The following is a 24,336-nucleotide window of genomic DNA, read 5'->3' on the forward strand; positions in this document are numbered from 1 at the left end:
CAGTTGAGCGGGATTTGAACTCAGGATCATAGGATCCCAAGCCCACCACCCAAACCATTAAGCCAATACCAGGCATAAAATAGCCTACCTTAATTATTTTTAATTGAAAGAACCTACCTTTTTCCTTCCACTATAATTATTCCACCTTCCCTACAAGAACTACTTGCAAGATTCACCCCTCCATAGACAAACAAAATGAAAGAAAGAGGGATGGAGGACAGAAAAAAAACATGCAAACTTACTCACACAAACACACACGCCAACATAAAACAGCCACACTACATACCAACAGAAAGTACACAAACCACACACCAACAAAAAGTACACACATCCCCCCCCCCACTCCACCCCACACACACCACAAATACCTCAACTCCTCAGAATGCACAGGACTCCACCAGCACACTTTTTTTACTATCTACTAAATTCCGTAAAATACGAGCCAAAAATGCTTGGAACATGATCTAAAAATAACATAAAATTCATGAAAAGTTTCCCATCAAAAAACATTCCCATCAAAAGTCTTTCCTGTAACATGCCAAACAAAAGTTTCACAAGTTCTAAAAACCTTACAACACAAACATCGAGACAAATTACACCCTCGAAAAAGTCTTACGTGTAGTTGACAAAACATACCAACACATTTTTACATTGAAAGACTTTTCATTTTTCTTCTGAAGCCAGTCATTAACGTCACTTTTTTCAGCATTTAACCTCGTTTTATTGGCTCAAACCAAGGATACCTATTGGTGAGCAGTTGCCTCACTTATGGCAGGCATTACCTTTGGTCAGGCTAACAGTAATCACCCAACCTTAAAACTGGATCAAAGTCAGCAGCTACTTCTCTTTCGTAAAAAGGAGGGCAGGCAGCCCATGCCCAGAACATTAGCAAAAATAAAAGAAAAAACAAACAAGAAAACATTGTGCAGAGTGCGATACTTGCACAATCCAGAAAACAAAATTGACCTCAAAAAATCATTGGTGGTTGAAGTCAATGACCAAATATGCAACGCCTCTTCAACTTTCAAGTGAATCGGATGAAAATTGCGGATTTTAGAAATTTCGTCTGTTGACCTTTTGGCCTATGTGTACCTCCAAAATAATTGGTTGTTGAATTCAGTGACCTGAAATATAAATCCTCTTCAAATTTCAAGTGAATCGGATGAAAATTGAGGATTTTAGAAATCACACCTAAGATGTTGACCTTTAGACCTTTTGACCTCAAAAACAATAGGCTTCTTCCTTTTGACAAACTCTACCATGTGGTGAAGTTTCGTGAACGTTGGTTTAAAATTGTGACCTGTAGGCAACAAACAGACAGACAGAATAACAAAATCGACTGAGCAATATACTTGAAAAATCTTAGATTTTGCAAGTAACAAAGGTAAGCATGAAAAAGTAGTTAGAAAGACTAAAAAGAAAGGAACACAGAACAAACATACAAAGAAGAACAAGACAAGACCTGGAGTTCCGCAGTTACTCCACAAAACTCAAATGCTGCACCAGGTAAAAGCTACCAGAAAAATGTCAGCAGAGAAACATAGTCCACACAGCATCAGAATATGGTACAAACATAATCAAATAACTGACCAAACACAGCACTGGAGTATCAGGAGGAACAAACAGACAGAGATGGAGTCATCAAGAGGAACCTGGATAGTATTTGGGTTTTGGCTGCAACCACTCGACCTTCAAACCAATCCAGGAACAGCCAAGTGAACCCAACAAAAACCATTTGCAAGATTCACCCCTTTATGGACAAATAAAAAGAAAGAAAGATATATAGAACAGAAATAAAAGAGATGGAGGACAGGAAAAACATACACACTCACTCACACAAACACACACCAACAGAAAGTACACACCACCCCCCTCCACACATCCCCCCCCACACACACACACACACACACAAACACACACTCACCATAAATACCTGAACACATCTTACCTTAACTCTCGAGAATGTACACAGGAATCCACCGGCACATTAAAACGGTCACTCAGACCGATGGGATATCAGACCTTTGGATACAAGACCATTTGTACATAACACGATGTCCACTGGAACTCAGTCGGGTGTTAAATACTCCACATGTCAAATAAGCCAATGGTGGAAAAAGGTTCAGAGACATTGCTCATGAGACTCGGGATGTATCTTGGCAGTGATCCTCGCTAAATTTAGGTCGGATGTACAGTTAAAATGGCTTCCAAAGCAGACACATTGATCAAAATCAACTGCTTGGAGACAATTTCCAAAACAAGCAAAGAAGGCTTTCCGTGTGATACTGTCACTTGGTGCAGTGATGAAGAATAGCAACTTCATTTCTCGACAGGTACACGAATCACGAATGAACCCTCAAAGCTGAAAAGCAACACCAGCAGAAAACTGGAGAAACGTTACTGAAGAAGCAATGACTTTTGAAAAGACGATGCCAATGAGATTGTGATTTTGTTGTGATGTACATTTCCGGGAGTGAGACTTGATCGACATCCTCACGAAGGAAAGGAAAGTTTAACCTGGATTTGACGAACATGACTCGCACCACCAACATTCATGTTGAGGTTCCAAAGGTTATTGTTCTTCTGTGTGGAAGTTTTCTTTGCAGATGATCATGATGAGTTTACACTTTTGTAATTAACTTTCTGAGTCTATTTTACTTTACTTTCTTTCTGAGTAAACCCAAAAATCACTTGCTCACCCAGTTAATTTTTTTATGTTTTCACCCCTGTGTTTTTTGTCTCTCTGTATATCTTTGAGCAGGATATTTCAAAACGTTGTGGACGGATTCGGACGAAACTTGATGAACAGGTTGGGTGTTTGACAAGGACGAATCTATTCGACTTTGGTTCAGATCTGGATCCAGATGCGGCCTTTCAGTTGAACACAAAACGTAAACAGTCCAGTCTGGTGGGGGTACATGCTCTCCCGAGTACCGTTCTTGGTTTTTTTTTATTGCATTGCAAATATGTTTGCACATTGATAGACCACATGACACTGCCTTCACGATGCAGTTCAGCTATTTTGTGTGTGATGTTGGTCCAGTCAACTGGTCTTTTATTCCGCTTTGTCAACTGCATGGAACCTTTTTGTGTCGCAGTCACTTATTCAATGATACAAGGAAATCTAACAGGTGGAGGACATTCAGCACATCATGCCTGCGCCACATCAACACCATACTAATTTATCCACACAAGATCCAAGGAAGAAATGCAAAATATATAATAAAAATAATTAATTAGATTTTTTTTCTTTAATGTTTTTGGAGTTTTTTTATATTTTTTGTAGTTTTGTATTTTTTATTCTTATTTTTTTTTTCTTGTTCCCCTCAGGGGAGGGAGCAGGGGCTTGGTTAAAAACATACAACATCAACCACACAATCACCCTTGATGCAACCCCCACCAACAGCACTCCATACACACGCACACAATCACCCATCAATGCTCAAACCACCTAAGAGTCCAGTCAACTTCCCCATACCCCTCCATCTCCAAAACTTCCAGGTACCTATCTAATTCTAATTTAAACTTATCTACTGATTCTGCTGCCACTCACTTTCCAGGGAGGCCATTCCATGCATTAACTACACTCTGAGTGAAAGTCCCCTGCCTTGCTACCATCTCAACTCTCCTCTTCTTTACTCTCGGGCGATGACCCCTGGTCCTCTCACTGTCTACTCTGTTGAATAATGAATCTGCACTTATTTTATCTTCACCTTTCATTATCTTAAACATCTCCATCATATCACCTCATAACCGCCTCCTTTCTAGTGTATAAAGCCCTGTCTCCTTCAGCTGCTCCTCATAGCTGAGTCTAGCGAGGCCCGGAATCAATGTAGTTGCCCTGCGCTGAACCCTCTCGTTGGCATCTATGTCCTTGCAGAACTGTGGTGACCAAAACTGCATACAATAGTCTGGATGTGGCCCTCACTAAATTCCTGTACAATGTTAACACCCCCTCCTTTGATTTATAAATGACCCCCCCTCCGAATACAGCCTAAAACCCTATTTGCTTTACCTCCAGCTGCCTGGCACTATGCTGCCTGCTTACCTCCCATATCTATTACCACCCCGAGATCCTTCTCCTGTGTGACACACTCCAAAATTACCCCTTGCATCCTGTAATCTCTATTTTCATTGTTCTTCTCCATCCCCATCACCTTACACTGGCTCAGGTTAAATTCCATCTGCCAATCTTTTGCCCAATCTATGCAAGTATCCATACTTTCCTGAATCTGATCACCACCCTCTCTGCTATCCACTTCACCTCCAAGCTTTGCATCATAAATTATCGATATGTGAAGTCGATGATCTACTGATTATCGACATGTGAAGACAACAGGTCTGATGTTGGCTTTACGGTTAAGGTGGCTGGCTTCACACCTCAATGTCGTGAGTTCGAGCCCCTGTCGGGCCATTGACAAAACACCAGGTGAGTTGACTCGGTCTGTCATCCTTCTGAGGTCGGCAGAATGAGCAGCAGCTTACTGGGGTAATTATCCATTCGAGTATCCTGTGTTGGAGTGGTGACTTGTCTTGGACTGCACTCCTCAGCCAAATGAAACTGCCTCAACAGCATTTTGTGTGTCATGGTTATAATTTGAAAATAATTATTGTCAAAGCGCAGAAGCTCCACAAATTTTGGGGTTTGCGGTCAACGTGAAATCGGTGAATGTTAAATGTACTTTAATTTCAATGTGTTAACATGGGGAGTGTTAACATGTATAAACAATGTGTTAACATGAGTATCAATAGGAGACAGAAAATGGATTGTTTAATAACTACAGTGTTGTAAGTTATATTGTGCCATGTTACACATGTGTCTGCACTTTCCATGCTGTTGATATTTCACAAGTTATTCATCGATTCCATTGATTGCTCATTAAATTCAATATTGAGGAACGGTACCCAAGAGGTATTCGCAATCGCCTTGAAGCTCTCTAGCTTGGGTTTGAATCCCGACCCAGCTATAAATTGTCATCTGGTGTTTCAGAGGCAGGGTGATTCATCAATGCGTGTGCTGTCCCTTGGATGGACAAGAAACTGGCGAACCGTTTGCCGACTTTAGTTGGTGGACGTTAAAGATCCATGGTGTCCTTCCTGAAGAGTAAGTGAGTTATCACCGGCACCATGGACAAGTTACAAATTCTTGCCCTGAGCAGCAGAGGGCACATGAAAAAGTGTGAAACATGGGTTTCATTGTTAAATGTGGTTAAATTATAAAAGGTGGTTACACTGATAAATGTTGTTAACACTTGTTGAATGTGGTTGCATTGTTAAAAAGGTGATTACACTGGCAAATGTAACATTGTAAAAGGTGGTTACACTGTAAGACTGTGACTGTGTTTAAGTTCATCCTGACGTATCATAAATGTGTATAATCCATCGAGGTACTGTCATGTTAAGATTGGCAACTGACTAAACAAGGTTTGATGTTGTATCTACAGGTGTTTTCTGTCCTGTGTGTAACTTTACCATCGACTACAATCTACATACAGCACTGTTATCATGAGCTAAACAGGTATTAAAACAAACATTCAGACACTGAGTTTGGGTTCTCCTGGCTTTTCGGAGTGCTCCCCAAATCGTTACCTATCACAGATAACTTTTATTGCATTGATTGTTGAGATATCTAGGTGCTGGTTGAATTCACTTTGAGACATTCATAATCACTCTCCGAAAGAGACTTTTTCAGCCTCATGTAGGTCTCCTCTTGTTCTGTCCCGTCTTCACACAAATGCTGTAAATTGCGAAACAAAAGACAATCAGTATCGGGAAGCTATTCTCATCATTTGCACTGAGCAAACGTACAGCTGGGAAGGCGACTGTGATTGAGTTATGAATGAACTCATGAGAGTACAAGCACGAAAGAGTGAGACACGTTAAAATACATAATTATAAATCCACTTATTCATTCAAAACTCATCTTCACAGAATCACAGAACACAATGGGGAATTTTTACGTCCACTAACTAATTGCACGAAATAAGATACCCAGCTTCACATCCACCTGTGCACATTGTGAGAGGAGGACGAGATAAGACAATTTACGGTCGGGTCGGGAATAAAACCCAGAGTGGACAACTCAAAGGAAAGTCCGCACCCTCTGCGTCATCCTCTTGGATCCCAAGTTCATTTTTAGTCACTTAGTTACATCTTCAGTGTATTTTACTCAAACCTTTTCAAACTTATCCAAACACGACATGGAGATGACGGAAAATAACTTTAAACAACACTCATTGATTTGTGAGTCTGTTTTATCTATTGTTCTCATTGTTTGTGGTAAAAAAATAATCGTTTTCTGCAAAACTTATTCTGAAGTGAAGACTAAACGGAGGTAAAGTAGTGTTGGGGGAAATTTTTATGTAAAGTTTTCTGTGATGTGAGGTTGCTTGGTTGGAGTCCGGAAACCCGTCAATGTGAGCATGGTTGCTGAAAACACAGACTTGGCCGTGAAGGGGAAATAGTCTTGCAGTGAGGGTTGTTAATGAATGCTACTTTATTATTATCATTATTATTATTATTATTATTACTAAAAATCATATTTGGAAGAGAAAACTATGGGAATCATAACTTAAGAGGGAGAGAGGGGAGGGATTGGGGGGGTGGGGAGAGAGGGGGGGAGGGAAAGGGGGTGTTTACCTGATTTAAGGGAATCACCCCATGAATGTGATTTGGAATTTCATTTGTATTCCCTCTCACACCTGGAAGAAAAGACAGTTATGAGTGAGGTGGCTGAGAATTAAATGATCGTGACCTGCAGGACAAAAGCACCATCTTTTCACAAAAACATCATGTGGGATCAAATTTTTGAAAATCATCAGTGGGAAAAAAAGATTTACGTCATCACTGAAAAAATGAAAGAAAAAGAAAAAAATATGAAAAAAAAGGAAAAAACAAAACTCATTACTTCTGATGTCTTTACACTTAAAATGAAAAAAACAAGTTCTTCATAATCTTATAATTTGCTTCATGTTGTTATATATTATACATACTAGCAAATACAACCTATCGCTTCGCTGACGAGAATGTGAAGATGAGGCGGGGGTGGGAGAGAGGGGGGAGGAAGTGGAAATGGGAAGAGGATGTTATAGACTTGCGTTTGGAAGGGGGACATGAGGGGGGAATGGGGGGAGTGGTTCTCGACTTGCATTTTACAGGATTGAATGAAATGGGGTACTTTAAAACAGCAAATTCAAATGGACCATACTAAACACCGCCAGGAGATATCCATGGGGGTGGAGGGCGAGGGGCTTTGAGAGGAGGTAAGCGTGAGGGGGGGGAGGGGGAGGGGAGGGGAGGGGAAGGCAGCATGAGGGGAGGTAAAATTATGACAGCATGAGGGGAGGGGACGGCAGTGTGAGGGGAGGGGACGGCAGTGTGAGGGGAGAGGAAGGCAGTGTGAGGGGAGAGGAAGGCAGTGTGAGGGGAGGGGAAGGCAGTGTGAGGGGAGGGGAAGGCAGTGTGAGGGGAAGGGAAGGCAGCATGAGGGGAATGGAAGGCAGCGTGAGGGCAATGGAAGGCAGCGTGAGGGGAGGGGAAGGCAGCGTGAGGGGAGGAGAAGGCAGTGTGAGGGGAGGGGAAGGCAGCGTGAGGGGAGGGGAAGGCAGCGTGAGGGGAGGAGAAGGCAGCATGAGGGGAGGGGAAGGCAACATGAAGAGAGGGGAAGGCAGCATGAGGGGAGGGCAATGGAAGGCAGCGCGAGAGGAAGCAAAGGCAGCATGAGGGGAGGGGAAGGGAAGGCAGAGTACCGAGGTGATAAAATGTGCCCGAACAGCAACGTTTTCATTTTAACCACCAGGTTCTGCATCAAACTGGGCGGGAGCATTTAAAACCCATGCTATGTACCTGACAAAGGCATGCCTGTATGCTCGCACATGCAGCGATCTTTGCACCCCTCTGGTCAGCTGACTACGAAACAGATTTGTACATGCTGCACTCTGGGGAAGCCGTCAGTACAAACAGCTCCCCATGTGTTCCTCCAACCTGCTTGCGGTCCATGCTAACCATGCACGTGCACCAGCGATATACTCATCCGTTCACTCGCACAGATTTGCTCACACTTGCACTGCACGTCCCGCATGGATCTGCACAGCAGCACGTCCACTCCCTGTGTGGCATCGGTGCCGCAGTACATCTGCTTCCCACGTGCCGAAGCAAATGGTTCACAAGAAAGCCGTGAAACCGCCATCACGGTGCCACACACCATGGGCCGGGTACGAGTTCAGTCCACGCACCCACGAAGCCCATGCACCACACACACACACACACACACACACACACACACACACACACACACACACACACACACACACACACACACACACACACACACACACACACACACACACACACACAACCAAGCAAGTAGGCATGCACACAGCCCCACGGAGAGTCATTTGTACCCATTTGTCCCACGTCCGTGTGTGCTGTCTATGTACCTCTTCATGCTTGCAGCAAATGCCGACTATGTTGCAGCAACTATTCAAATATTTATGTTAATATTTTGTTATGAAAGGATATCACACAAAATGGTGAAAAAGGCAAACTGCAACCTCTAATTGCCGGAAAAAAAGGACCCCTCTGGACTGCCATGGCTTGCAAAAGCAGCTTGTAGAGCGCGGTGATCCAGTTGGTGAATTATTTTCATTGCGATTAATGAAGTTCCACTTTCTGCACTTTCCTTAATAGCGAACGCAGTGAGCTTCAGACTTAACGCATGCACATGAGAGAATAGGAAACAACAACAACAACAACAACAACACAATACCCCTGACGATTTGGAATCCGTGTCGTCGGCTATGACCCTTTTGCTTCCGGTTGTTTTTAAACGCTGTGCGGTGTATAAACACGATTGGGTTTTATTTCTATCTTGTGAATATTACTTAACGCGTGCACATGAGAGAATAGGAAACAACAACACAATACCATGGCAATTGTGAATCCGTGTGGTTGGCTATGACCCTTTTATTTCCGTTTTTTTGTTTTTTTGCTTCTGGTTATTTTTTGCTTCCGGTTTTTGTCATGGGGAATGATGCATGCCAGGAGATAAAGGCATCGTCGGAGACATGAAAGACCCAAATAATATCAGACATGGTATATATTTCCTCCACTGATTTTAATAAAGATATCTCCCACATCATCAAAAAATAATTTTTAATCGTGATTTACGTTATTTCATCGCTGATCCCGAATCCATGCCGAAGTAACCGGAAATTGCGTATACAGTTGTGAACAAGTTAAAGGTAAAGTCAGAAGCGAATGTGAGAAGAATTCTATGTTCGCTTCTAGTATTTATTTTTTTAGAAGAGATCCTGTTCTGGGCGGTGTAGTTGTCGTTGTGAAGGTAATGTTGAGGTAATATGAATTTTTTTTAGATGAGATCCTGTTCTAGGCGGTGTAGTTGTCATTGTGAAGGTAATGTTGAGGATTTTTTTTTTTCAGATGAGATCCTGTACTCGGTGGTGTAGTTGTCGTTGTGAAGGTAATGTTGAGGAATTTTTTTTTCAGATGAGATCCTGTTCTAGGCGGTGTAGTTGTTGTTGTGAAGGTAATGTTGAGGTAATTGGTAAAGTCAGAAGCGAATGTAAGAATAATTCTACGTTTGCTTCTAGGCTTTGCCTATTCCATATTATTTTCTTAATGAAACATAATCCTCTGAACAGAAGGAAAAGTACAATTTAATGCTTTGCCAATTTCACATTTTCTTGTGCAAATATGGAGGAGGGATCACAGACATGCTTGCTCAAAGTAAATGCACATAATATTTTGATTATACACCAATTCGTCCGTGAGAGTCGATCGTGTTTCCAAGGCAAGGCATGTTTGAACATGCCAAATCAAAATGGTGGCTAAGACCCCTGCAAGGCGAAGTTGGGTTGACCAAGGATAAGCCTTTCATGGAGGTAAGCCGTCAATTATCTTCAAACAAGAGGTCTTTAAATTTATGCAAATACCCAGTTTTGCACTTCCTTGAAGTTCCCCAAGTATGCATGCAAAGTTTTCTTCTGCTAGTTTTCATGGTTTTGGGGTGATGGACACACACACACACACACACACACACGCACACATACACACACACACACACACACACACACACACACACACACACACACGCACACATACACATGTAAATGCCGATATCAAACGTAAGTACCAGAAATATTGTTTTTGTCATGAAATTGCCGACACAAATGTCCTCGTGGATTTCAAAATGGCTGCCGTACAAAGCACATTTCTCAACATCTCGATTGAAGCAATAACTGAGGCTGGACTTGTTTCTCGTGGGGCCGCAGAAAGGTTCTTGAGAGCGTCACATCTGACAAGAACATCTCATGCTCACCAGGTCGCTGTTGTGGCATTAATTGTACAAATGAGATGCAGAGGAGACATTACTTGCAAGTGCTCAACGTGTAGAATCCGTTGCACTGACCTCTGTAACTGTAAATGCTATAAATGACCTCTGTAACTGTAAATGCTATAAATGACCTCTGTAACTGTAAATGCAAAATTTAACCTTTTGATCAAACGAAAACGCTTCATCGACAGTTTCCATGCATGACTGAGTGAAGTCACGAGGATCAATCTTGACGAAATAATACATGCACATCAAAGAAGATGATCATGTAAATATACAGCATCTAAATTTGTATAAGAAATGTTTGGACACTGCCTTAGATGTTACTCTGATGCATCTACCATTGAAACACCATGAAAGAACATGACTGTTTCCTGTTATGATGTAATGATTTTTCTTTCCTATCGTATAACATATATTGGGATTAATAAAGTACTTTTCATTTTGATTAATAAAGTACTTTTCAGACCCTTTTAGACTTTTTACATTGAGGATTTTAGACCTTCACACCTTTCATACCTTGTAATAGTCTTTAGACCCCCTTGACCTTTAGACCCTTTTTAAACGTTTATAGACCCTTAAGGTCCTCTCAGACGATTCCGAACCTTTAGACGTCAAATTACAGCCTACAGACCCCTTCGACCTATGAAGACCCTTCAAAGATAATTTTCAGACCTTTTGACCTTATAACTTTCAACTTTACAGAACTTTGCCCTTTACAGACCATTTTTAAACCATTAATTTACAATCAATGACCTTTCACTTAGTAAATCCGACAATTTATTTGCCCCACAAAATACACCACACAAGCCAAGTCCTGGCGAGGGTCTGCAATCTCTGATTGCTCTTTCTAGTTTCTCATTTGTTTTGACTTCTCTTGCCGACCACGCAGAACACTAATTTTGTGCTGAAATTGGCTATTATATTCTTTCTGTCTTTGGCAAGGCATTTTGTCAACATTGCTTTTCTACCCAGTCATATAAATGGGTACCTCATAGGTACTTATTTTTTGTATACATAGTCAAGGCTCGTGGAAGAGAGAACACAGAACGGATAAGGATGCAACATAACAAAGGAACAGCAGTAGGGAAGGGGAAAATGCCAACAATAGGGTGGAGGGGGGAAATAGATGTAGACAGACAAACAAGGGACGTGGATAACTATTAGGGATCGGGGAGAATGCAGGGGTGGACAACATTGATGCAGAAGCAAAGTTTTGGGAGGGTAGGGGTGGACTAATGGGTGTAGAAAAGATCATGGTTTTGGATGAGGGATACGATGGTGCTGAACAGCTGTCTTGAAGACCTGGAGGGAAGAATGAGATTGAAGAGGATGTGGAAGTTGGTTCCCCAGATGGGAAAAAGAGGAGCAAATGAGTGGAGGTGGGTGGTGATCCTGGATTTTGGTAGATTCACCAGGAGGGGATTGATGGTGGACTTTTTGTGCACTGCAGTAACATGGGGGCTAAGGGGGACAAGGCAAGAAAAGAGCAGAGGGTTAAAGATCAGTAGGAAGCGGTAGAAGACAGAGACCACCGACATGTCTATGATGGCGAAGTGATAGTCACATCGACTCAGCTTCATCGCAGGAGATTCCAATGATCTTAAAGGCCTTGATTTCTATGGCATTAAGCTGAGCAAAGTGCGAGGCGCAGGAGTCAGCCCAGAGGGGCGAGCAGTAATCCATCAAGCAGTGGATGAAAACCTTGGAGGTGGATCGGAGTTCATGTGTGTCAGGGAAGGACTTCATGTGATGGAGAATGCCCAGTTGGCAGCTAGCTTTGGAGGCCAACTTTGAAATGTAGTTTGCCCAAGAAAGATAATGACTGACAGTGAGACCTGGGAGTTTGAATGACTGAAACCTTCTCAAGAGGATTGTAAAGAAAGTAGATCGGATTTGTCAGAATTGAAAGACATATTCCAAGTGTTTGACCAGCTTGTGATTTTTTTTCAAGGTCTGAAGAGAGGGAAGAGGCTGCAGCCTGCCTGTCTGAAGGATGAGGGATGTCATGGCAGAGGGTGGCGTCATCAGCAAATAAATGAAGAGGATTTTCTCGAGTGCAGAGAAATTATTGATGAAGATCAGGAATAGGACTTGGTCCAGAACACGACCTTGGGGCACTCCAGCCTTGACAGGGAGAGGAGATAAAAGGATTCTGTTGAGTGCCGCAAGTTGGCTATGACAGTAGTGGACGTCAGTAAGCCATGTGTGGCGTTGACTTTGAATGCCATAGGCAGAGTGTTTAGAGAATAAGGCACGATGTCAGATTGTATCAAAAGCACGAGATGTGTCCAGAGAAACGGCCCTGGTCTCATGTCTGACATTTAGGGCCTCCATCCATTGTTGGCTAAGTAGAAGCAACATGTCCAAAGTGGATTGACCTGGTCTGAAATTAAAATGGTGATCTGAGATGAGGTTGTTGGAGAAAATGAAGGATTTCATACAAATTGTGATGATGGATTCCATGACCTTGATGATTGTATGGAGGCTGATGGGTTTGTCGTTAAGGGGATCAGTTTTGCACTTTTTTCATGTAATGCAGTGATGTTGGTAGATTTCCAAGCAGATGGAAGATGACCTAGCACAAATGACAGGATGAAAAGGGCAGAGAGTGGATGTGCAAAAGCAACAGGGAAGGTTTTTATGAGTTGTCAGCTGATGGCATTCGGTCCAGGATCAGTCAGAGTCGAGGGTTGAAAGGACGTTCTACACATTCTCAGGTGCAAATGATACAGACTCCAACAGCAGTTGGGTATGACAGGTAAGGATGGGATTGGAGAGTGACGGGTTGGGGACAAAATATTTGGAAGCAAACATAGATATAGGCATTCAGCCTTTTCACAAGCGGAGTCAGCTGTGGTGCCATTTGAAGAGAGGGAATGGATAGAAGGGGAGCATACACCAGAAATAGACTTGACAAGGTTCCACCAGGTTTTAGAGGGAGACAAGTTTGAAAGGTCATTCTTGAGGTTGGGCAGGTGTTGTTTTCTAGCTCTCCTAAGTGGACGCACACTTGTTGCGGACTTTTTGGAATTCACTGAGATTGCCTTTGGTTGGATTAGCCTTTCAGGGAGAGAAAGCAAGTTGCTTCAGAGCAACTGCCTCACCACAGGATTCAGTTTACCATGGGTGGGAAGAAGGGGATGATAATTGAAGATGAGATGGGATGAATCTGTGCATGAAAGAGAGAGCAGGTTTCTGTGGAAGAATTCCCAGGCTGAGTTAACATCAGGGGCAGTAGATATGGGAGACCAGTCCTGAGGAGAGATTGCTGCTTGCAGTCCCTGCCAATCTGCATGAGAGAACTGCCAGACTCACCTGCACTGAGGTAGCTCTCTGAGAATAGCCAGAGGGATGTTGTCTTTCACAAGCGTATCAACAGATGAACCAATTGGACCAGCCGAAGAGCAGGAGCCATTTGTGGGAAAGTTAGTCATCACCAAGTCCAGAAGGGAGGATTTGCCATTGGGGGAAATCGGGTTGGAAAGTTTAGAGATTGAGTCATTCCCATGGAGTCACAGAAATACTTTGCTGAAGTGCCTTTACTGGTGATAGAGGTACCAATACTCAGTCAAGTTGCATGGTGACAATTGAAATCATTACATATGAGGATCAGTTTCGGGATAAGTGGTTAAAAGTTTGTCCATGTTGTCTCAGAGAGAGAGAGAGAGAGAGAGAGAGAGAGAGAGAGAGAGAGAGAGAGAGAGAGAGAGAGAGAGAGAGAGAGAGAGAGAGAGAGAGAGAGAGAGAGAGAGAGAGAGAGAGAGAGAGAGAGAGAGAGAGAGAGAGAGAGAGAGAGAGAGAGAGAGAGAGAGAGAGAGAGAGAGAGATGAATTTAGATAGAGTTGTCACTGTTAGGAGGATGGTACAACACGCAGATGACCAAGAAGAGGGAGTGGAAGGGAAGTTGCAGCCAGAGGTACTGCTGTGGGTTGGGAGGTGTAAGATCAGCACAAGGGCAGTGATCAATTGAGTTCTTGATGTAAAGTGCAAATCTGCTGCCGGGGCGTGGTTCAGACCTCTCAAATTGGAAGAGACAATAACCAGGGAGAGACACTCAGGAGTCGGGGACGTCCTGTGGGAGGAAGGATTCTGTTAAAAAGATGATGCCTGGTGTATTGGCAATGGCCTGACTTGAGAGATTTGTCAGGTTAGAGCAGAGACGGAAGATGTTTGAGGTCAGCACATTGGGGGGAGGAGGCATTGGGATGGTGCAGGATTGGGGGAGGCTTTGTGGTGGCAAGGTGAGGGTTTGGGGAGGGAGGGGTGGGGTGCAGGTGAATGTTTGAGTGTGTGGGGAGCGGGTGAATGTTTGAGTGTGTAGGGTGCTGGTGAATGTTTGTGTATGGGGGGTGTGGGTGAAGGTTTGGGTGTGTGGGGTGTGGGTGAAGGTTTGAGTGTGTGGGGTGCAGTTGAAGGTTTGCGTGTGTGGGGTGTGGGAGATAACTCGAAACAAACCAAACCAGATTGTAATACCGGGCTTCTCTTACCTTTTATCTTCTTCCAGATAAACCATCCAGCAAGTAAGGACAGCACCAGCAAACAGATTCCAAAAGCTCCTCCAAGCCAAAGAACACGATTCTGATTTTTGCCTGAAATTACAAGTGGAAAACAAATTTACATCAAAATACATTTCACGTATTGTGGCTGTTACAAAAACAAAACAACTTTCTTCACCCACACGAGAATGATGTTTCAAGCTGGTCATGGCATCATCCCAGAGGTCTAACTGTCAACCCCCAAAGGAATTTGTGCCACAAATTTGATGGTTTAAACGACCATTGTTTCACAAAGATTATAGTTATCAATGAACCCTTGGAATACAGGACTTTTGAAATGACGTATGAATGTTAACGAGGCGTTTCGTGCATGAGCTGTGCATGCGTTTTTGTGTTTATCCTGAAATGATAGCAATGAGGATTAAAAAAACTATGACAAGGTTAACAAAGGGAGAAAACAAAAACAGTTGTGTCAAAACAACCAGAAAATATATTCCACCGCAAGAGGAGAAAACAAAAGCAAGATGTATCAAATCACCGTGGAATTAAACAGAATTTTATTTTCATTGACTGAAAAACTCTCACTTAAAACACAACAGAGGCGATCATTAGCACGACATTTGTCATGATGACATTGCTCCGTCAGAGGCAGCAGAAACAGCTCCCCACCAGAGGGGAGTGGTTTGCCAGGCAGACGCCAATGGGAAGGCAACATGGCTGTGAAAACGACCAAATGACAGGAGATGTAGCCACACCCCCTCTCAGTGGTCGTAAAAAGCTGGACCTCTTCATGCTCAAGGGGTTCCGGGGCGCCTTTCCACAAGATCGGCAGACATTTGAGACACCATTCCACAGAGATCAGTAAATACATTCCGGACGCCTTTCCATGCGGATTGGAGGGCATTCTCGGTGCCCTTCCATGGAGTTCGGCAAGTGCTCTCATGGACCAAGCAGCCGTTACATGCATATATTGATGCTTGATACTCCATTCATCTCGTCCACCAGGAGTTTTGAGTCGTAGTGCTCCAATCCACCACACGTTGCCTGCCAGAAGCGCACTCCACTTGTCCCATTTGCCGCGAGGTCTTGACTGCTCCCGACTCGTCTTATTTTCCGGGACGTCTCCTCTTATCTCATTTGCCGGGAGGTCTCGATGCTACTCTCTACTCCCCTTATTTTCCAGGATGTCTCCACTCATCCCATTTGCCAGCAGGCCTTGGCTCTCTGCTCTTGACTCGTCTCATTTGCTGGAGCTTTTGATTCATCTCACTCTCGTCCATCAAGCTCTCCTTATCACGAGTCCTTTGGCCAAGCCTTCTGCCTGTTCGGAGCACGAGAGCCATCAAGTAGGAGCTTGCATGCTGCACGAGTCTGCACATGCACAAATGCATGCTGTGTGGGTCTGCACCTGGCACGAGCTTACACAAATCTCTGTAAGGTGAGGCAGGAGCCACACCCGTGCTCCACTCTGCACTCTATGTCCTTTCTCTCTACATTTCCCCAGAAATATTAATGGGTGCCATGTCCCATGTTTAGCATAAATAAGAGCGTATATGTGGGCTCCATCAGCGTTCAGATAGTCTGTATCTTTTCTCGTGTATCTTTTGGACTTTTTTCATTGTGATTTCTGTCCATCCATTGTAAATACTTGCTCGTGATTGCTATCAAAATACCTGCAATTTCTGATTTAATAAACCTTGTTTGTTGTGCTTGTTAAATCAATGTGCTTGTGAAACTGCTAAACTTTTCTGACATGCTCACTCCTCGTCTCTTCCTCCATTGTTCCGACGTCCTGTGTAAGTTTAGTTCGACGGTAAGTTTTGCCCCATTAATTGACTCTGGGATTTGTCAACAGTCATCCATGGTTCACCTGGGAATACATAATAAATAGAAGTGTGGCTGTTGAAGACATCACCCATAATTATGGTTGCCATGCCAACAGTAAGGTAATGTGTAACCAAGGAGCGAAAACCCTTCTCAGCTTGGCAGTTGTAATTGGTGCCCAGGGTTGCCTAGTAACCCGTCAGACTGCAGAGTTATCTGTGGCCGGCGGCCTCAGGACCGGAGATCGGGTGAAGGTCCGAGGAGCACCTTTGTAATAACCCCTGATCCGTAACGATATATATATATATATATATATATATATATATATATATATATATATATATATATATATATATATATATATACATATATTACATATATATATATACATATATTACATATATATATATACATATATTACATATATATATATACATATATTACATATATATATATACATATATTACATATATATATATACATATATTACATATATATATATATATATATATATATATATATATATATATATATATATATATACATTACACTGACAAGTAGTGACAATACATGAATTTATACACAACGAGCATAACCCGCGCTCTGCGCAACATGTTGGGGTGGGTGTGTTTGAGAAAGGAACTGATGCAGAGTATCAGTAGTAATTTTACTTTAATGCAGTAAGTGGAATACGATTTCACTGTTTCAGAACCATTTTATTTACTTTTTTTGTACTATGCACCTCATATGGTCTTTGAGATAATGTAAGCCGAATATCACGTTACTCGAGCGCAGAACAAAGTCGAAGATAGCGCAACACGGAACCACAAACTCGGAAATAATATATAAGATGATGTGTGATTACACGCATTAATTATACGCAACATATTATACACACTGCTTCTACACATTATACGTGACATACTATTCATATTATATGTACATACACACGCACACACACGCACACGCACGCACACACACAAACTCATGTATGCACGCACATACGAAAGTGGATACTTTGAGACATGGGAGGGCTCCGCTCCACCTTCTGAAACACGCATTTGGAGATAACAACCATCGACACACATGTACACACACCCACCACATCTTTTAGCAACTTGTGGGACAAAATTTTCATCGATCATGACGGCCTTGCAAAATATCTGCCTTTGTTGAGCATTAGCTTGCCTTTCACCAAGCCCAGATGTGCTTCGGACAGGGCAGACATTATACGTTCGTTATATTATTATTGCCAAATGTTGTTTATATTATTGGCATTAATTAAAATAAGTGTTATTACAATGTTGTCATTGTTTTTGTTATTACTTTTGTATTTGGAATGCCATGCTATGGAAGGACCTATTAAGCTGCTCCATATACCTTCTTAGCATGGCATGCGTTTAAAACATGCCCCCCTCACCCCTCAACATGATGAATCTTAAAATTATTGTTTTGAAAGTTTATTAGAAACCTCGGATATGACCTACCGTTGCTGTGAAGAAACACTCAATTCAAATACGGTATCTTTATCAAGGAAGTGTGCCTGGTACGTCTCGCTCCCACCTGAATGATAGCTGGCATAATATTCGTGTATTTTCACGTCGTGAAGAGTCGGTAGCCATTGCTCTGTTGATAATGACACACCGCATCGTCTTTCCAATTGCAGAAATCCACTAAATAAATCACCAAGCCTGCCATGTTCACACGAGGCACTCCCGCAACGTTCAAAATCCATTCACAGGTGGCGATCCGTCGGGGGTCTTGTTGTAGTGTATTTTTGGAATTTGTTCATGGTGCTGGTAATAGCTCACCTCCTCTTTGACAATGACACCGTGGGAGCTTGAACGTCCACCAACGAATCTCAGACCAGACACACTCCATTTAACGTCCATCGGAGAGAGGGCACACAAATTGATGAATCGCCCTTCCTGTGAAACACCAAGATCACAGTTTATAGTGGGGTCTGGATTCGCACAATATGTTTGATCCCCCCCCCCAAACAGACTGTGCATCACTTTGTGGTGAATATGCATACCTCCATATAGGCAATCCTGCCAGCCCCCCAAAAACTAATTCCCAGGCTGAGTTAACCAAATAACTTAACTAAACAGAAACTAAACACAAAGATATTTCAAAATAATTTACTTCAATCAATTACCAATCATAATTACCATTTACTGTTTCTCCACATCTCTGTGCAGAGTTAACAACAACAACAACAACAAAAAACACAAAAGAGCAGCACATCAGACACAAAGAGACAAACACGAAAATACGCATTTTGTAACCTTTCATTTAAATTTGGGAAACAGGGGAGGGAAGAGGGTGATGTGGCTTATAATGTATCTGATGTACAGTATAGCCATGACCGGCTCCTGGCCACAGGACACGGCCTTGCCTAATGTGTGCTCTTGAGTGGTGTCGTGGCAGTTTTGGCCACCTCAAGACAAGAAAACCTTTCGTTCAATTTAAGCTGTTTATCCAGTAGTAAATATTAGAGAGACTTGCACGAGGAAGCGTCGCCTGGAGCGGTGTCTCAGGCAAAAACTTAACTATATATTGTGTATTACGAGTATATATGTGATTCCTCCAGGGCATGGTTAATAAATCAAAATAAATTAACTGAACAAAGAGAGGTCTCTTGGAGAAACAACAGATGGAACTACGTCAGGTTAAAAATCACAAACACAGGATGAAAAATGGTCTGTTATCGGAGCTTGCTTATGGCCCCAGTGAAAGAATATTTCATCCCTTGTTGGTCATCTTGAAAGAGATGAGGTTTTTACGACTCCAGAGGGATGTGTGTATTCGACCTCCCGACTAGTTTTCCTTGCATGTATTTATTAAATTATTTGTCAAAGCACTAGCTGAATCTAATTGGAATTTTACCTCATTATAAATTCAATAAGCAATTCAGTTTCCCACAGTGGCTAAGTCGGCAAAAGGCCGCTCATATTTTGGAGTATCCTGCAAGTGTTGGCCTCGTGCTGCCCAGTAAGCACTGAGATTTGACGAGTGGAACCAGAACTCGCATGAAACGGTGCCAACACCCCTGAACAAGAATGCTTCGTGGTCAAGATTAAAGTGGCGTGGTTTTCTCCGCTGCAGTTGGTTTCTTGAATCTAGATCCTTGACCCAGCATGGACAGAAGGAAGAGATTCGGCATCAGTACGAGAATGTAAAGTTTCCTATTAGACCCTTTGACGATCTGTTTTTCGCACAGCTGCCAGAGTAACAATGAATTTAATTTACTGCATTTTTGGATATTATATTTCCTCAGGAATAATAAGATCCAGACAAAAAAAATCCAATGCAGACAGATCAAAGATGTAATCATGTGATCAGGCAAACGCTAACCTCGACCCTATCTCTGAGTAACAGGATGTGCCTGCCACACCAAATCCAGTCTGTGGTGCAGAAGCAGATCGAGGAGAGAAGCTGGATAATCTCAATCAAAGGACCAAACAGGTAGAAATATGTTTTGTGGAGCATGGCCACCGCATTCAGGGATGGGGTTGGGAACATCGTCTCCTTGCTAATAACAACCAACAGGACAAACATGCACTCACAGACCGTGTTCTCTGATACGAGTTGTCCCAGAGATCTCAAAAATATCAGACTTTTAGTGCCAATGACACTGCAGTGTGACCTATCCTGTAGTGCGCCGTTAGGACCAGAAGATCTGCATTATCAGCCTGTGCAAAGACAGACGGTTTATGCTTCAGATTTTGACATCTGCTCATAGATATGAGACTCCCGCAATGACGATCTTAAACCTCTGGCATGTAGCAAATGGCTTCCTGAATTGAGGAAAGTTATCTCTAACTCCTCTCTTCAATGGAACAGAGGCTCTACTTGTCCTTTTGATAAAGTTTAACCCTTTGTAAATTGGTGCTTCCCAATTCCAGTCTTGATGACAACCTTTCCATTTTTTTCAGCAAGACCCAGAACAGTCCCAGAAGTCCAACTGTCTTTCCAAAGGGAATGATGAACCATTAACCAATGGTCCAACAAGGCAAAGCCAAGCAATATAATCCTTACAATTGTGATGAATTACATTCAGACAAACACATAACAGTCAAAGTTTGACAGTCTGTGAGGCTTTGAACCAGCGAGAATTTGATGGGTTGGTATAATGAAAAATAAGCTCAAGGTATTGATCATGTTTTTTTCTGGCGAAAATAAACTAAAGTGTTCATTCTTGGTCAAAACTTCACTAACTTTACCACATCCGATGCCATCTCGATGTCTTCTAAGAAGACTGAAATGGTTGTAAAAATATGCCAACATAGCATAGCCTCACACAAATATGTGCTCCAGAAACACCCGCTCACAGCGGTATATGACACTGACTAAAGATTAGATTTTGGTGAAGATCCGGATCCAGATCTGGATGCGAGAATTTTGAAAGTGATTTTGCTCCATAGAGAGATAGGGCAAAAATAACATTTCGCAGGATATCTCAAAAAGTTGTGGATGGATTCGGACGAAACTTGGTGGATATATTGAGTGTGTGACAAGGAAAAGATGATTCGATATGGGTGAAGATCTGAATCCGAATCCGGATTCGGATCCGAGAATTAAAAAAAAGATTCTTCACAATTGAGTGATAGGGCTAAAATGGTATATAGCACGATATCTCAAAAAGGTATTGACGGATTCTGACGAAACTTGGTGGATGAGTTGTTTAGGTGACAAGAACAAGCTGATAAAATTTTAGTTCAGGTCCGAATCCAGATCCGGCCTATCAGTGGGATACAAAATGTAAACCAATCAGCCTGGCGGAGGTATGCACTGTACCAAGTGCCCTTCTAGTTACCCTCGCCAGAGGAGAGGGTATTGCATTTGGGTCCGTTTGTCAGTTTGTTTGTTACTTACGAAATCTAAAGATTTCGTACGTATATTGATGACTTCCGTCCTCTGTTTGTGTGTTTGTGTGTTTGTTTGGAGGCACGATAACTCGAGAACGGAAGAAGCTACCAATGTCAAGTTACACCACGTGATTCAGGAGGGTGATGGCTAGCGCTGATTAGATTTTGGTCAAAATCGGTCAAAGGTCAAGGTCACAGTGAGGTCAAACATCCAAAAAAAGTTATAACTCGAGAACGGAAGGTCAGGTCAGGTATGGGAGCATGTGCCAGAACAGCACGTCGCTGCGTCCACTTTCCGCCGGTACTCCAGGGGCCTCCGTCTGGCCATCCCCCAGGCAGATGCCAGGCCCATCCCCATCTCCTTGAGATGATGGTCAACCTGTTGCAACCATGAGGCACGTGGTCGACCCACTGGCCTCCTCCACTCATGAGACTCCCTCGCTGAGAGAATCTGGTGAGCAGGATCAGAGTCAGGAAAACGAGCCACATGTCCATACAGCCGCAACTGACGCTCACGGACTATGCAGGTAACAAATCTCATCCGAGTCTCTCTCAGCAACCGCTCGTTGGACACAAAATCCGACCAGCGATAGCCAAGGATTCTCCGAAGAGACCTGGTACCAAAGGAATTAAGTCTCCGTCTCAGATCCTTGGTCAGAGTCCAAGTCTCGCACCCATAGAGCAAGACTGGAAGTACCAAGGACCTGAAGACTCGGACTTTCGTCCTCCCGCACAGGTACCGGCAGCGCCACACCCCATGATCCAGTGAGTCCATGACTCCCCAGGCCCGACCCAGACGTCTATTGACCTCTGACTCGCAGCCAGCAGAGACATGAATATCACTGCCAAGGTAAGTGAATCTCTCCACGACCTCAACATCCTCACCACAAACAGACACAGACAGGACAGCAGCATCCAAGATGTCACCGAAAGCCTGGATCTTAGTTTTGACCCAAGAAACCCGTAATCCCAACGGCTCCGACTCCTCATTCAGCACCTCGAGGGCCCCCAAGAGGATGTCTAAAGTCTCCGCAAAGATGACTGCATCATCTGCAAAGTCAAGGTCCGAGATCTTGACATTCCCAAATGACGCACCGCAACTTGATCTCTCTGACATCCTCCCTAGAATCCAGTCCATACAAGTGCTGAAAAGTGTGGGAGCAAGTACACATCCCTGACGAACTCCAGTAACAACTGGAAATAAGTCAGAGATGGTACCAACACACTTCACAGCACTCTCAGTACCAGAGTAGAGTTCAGATATCAGATCGATCAGTTTTGGTGGCACCCCACGAAGACCAAGAATCCTCCAGAGGACGTCCCGATTCACTGAATCGAACGCTTTACAGAGATCAACATAGGCTGCAAGCAGCCCCTGCCGAAACTCTCGTCTGCGTTCGGTGAGGACACGAAGTGCAAGGATACGGTCAATCGTTGACCTCTTTGGTGTAAAGCCTGACTGCTCTGGACGCTGGTGCTCAAGCAGATGATGGCGAACCCTATCGAGAATTATCCGAGCAAAGACCTTGCCCGGCACTGAGAGCAGCGTCACCCCTCGGTAGTTGTTGCAGTCTTGGCGATCACCCTTCCCTTTCCAGAGAGGGACAACAAGGCCCCTCTTCCAGTCAGTTGGGATGATGCCTGTGTTCCAGGCAGAGCACAAAACTGCATGCAACGACACGAGTGCAGCATTTCCACCAGCCTTGAGAAGTTCGGCATGGATGCCACAGATCCCTGGAGCTTTGCCCCGTTTCAACTGGTTCACCGCAGCCCGTGTTTCCACAAGCGTAGGTGGACCACAGTTGATTCGAGGGTCAGCAACAGGGATTGTAACACCCTTGACGTCCAACTCGACAGTTGGGGGATCAGCCTGGTACAACCGCTCAAAGTAACCGGCCCAGCGGGCCTTCACTTCAGACTCCTCTGTCAAGAGCCTACCACTCTCTGCTCGAACTGTAGTGCTCCGAGGGATGGGCTTGGATGAACGTAATGCGCGAATTCCCCTGTAAGCGGGACGAGAATCACCTGTCCACAGGTGATGCTCTACCCCTCACAGATTCCTCGCACATAGGCCTCCTTGTCCACCCTCAGTGCACGTACAGTTTTACGCCTCAGCTCCCTGAACAGCTCAGCTCTGCCATTCAGCCTGGCCCTGCGACTCTGGTCAATGGTATCCAGTGTCCCTTGAGAGACAAAATTCTTCTTTGCCCTGCGGTGAGCTCCAAGGCATCCACCGGCAACATCAAGGACGGTGGTCTTGAAGGCGCTCCACAACTCTTCAGGACCCCCAAAGCACCCAGACCCCTAAGTGTCCACTCAGCCTGTTTGCAAACTCCTCAGCTACTCTCTCATCCCTGAGCTTGGCAACATCCAGCCTAGGCTGGGATGGTACCATTCTCCAGGATTTAAGGTGCAGCTTTAGAGTTGCTACAACAAGCCTGTGGTCAGTATTGAGGAACTGAGCACTCCGGTAGACCCTGCAGTTCTGTATCATCCTCCAACGACCGTCAATGAGGACATGGTCAATCTCCTTTGCCACACCGCCAGCGTTGGAATACCAAGTCCAGCGATGAGCTTGTGGGCGCTGAAACCATGAACCAGCCACCCTAAGTCCATGACTTCTTGCAAAGTCAAGGAACTTAGTGCTATTCTGGTTCATAGTTCCTGACCCATGGGGACCAACACACACCTCATAACCGTCCCTATCAGTTCCAGTCGATGCATTGAAATCCCCCAAGACTAGAAGTGTATCTCGTCTGGGGCACTGATCAACCACAGACTCGAGTGT

General features: G+C 43.7%; 1 protein-coding gene across 1 annotated transcript in view; it reads right to left on the reverse strand.

Moving 5' to 3' along the window:
- Window positions 1–3,286: 3,286 nt before the first annotated feature.
- Window positions 3,287–24,336, reverse strand: part of LOC147007723 (uncharacterized) — a 62,696-nt gene continuing 41,646 nt past the window's right edge. Inside the window, exons 4-6 of the mRNA XM_085866530.1 lie at window positions 14,845–14,946; window positions 6,640–6,701; window positions 3,287–5,737 (exon numbers count right to left, since the gene is read on the reverse strand). Coding sequence (XP_085722656.1) covers window positions 5,630–5,737; window positions 6,640–6,701; window positions 14,845–14,946 — 272 coding nt within the window. The 3' untranslated portion in view covers window positions 3,287–5,629. The remainder of the gene's footprint in view (window positions 5,738–6,639; window positions 6,702–14,844; window positions 14,947–24,336) is intronic.

This window comes from Eptatretus burgeri, unplaced genomic scaffold (genome assembly GCF_056783735.1).
Source record: "Eptatretus burgeri isolate ZD-2024b unplaced genomic scaffold, Ebu_testis_v1 Ebu_testis_scaffold_37, whole genome shotgun sequence".
Taxonomy (NCBI): domain Eukaryota; kingdom Metazoa; phylum Chordata; class Myxini; order Myxiniformes; family Myxinidae; genus Eptatretus; species Eptatretus burgeri.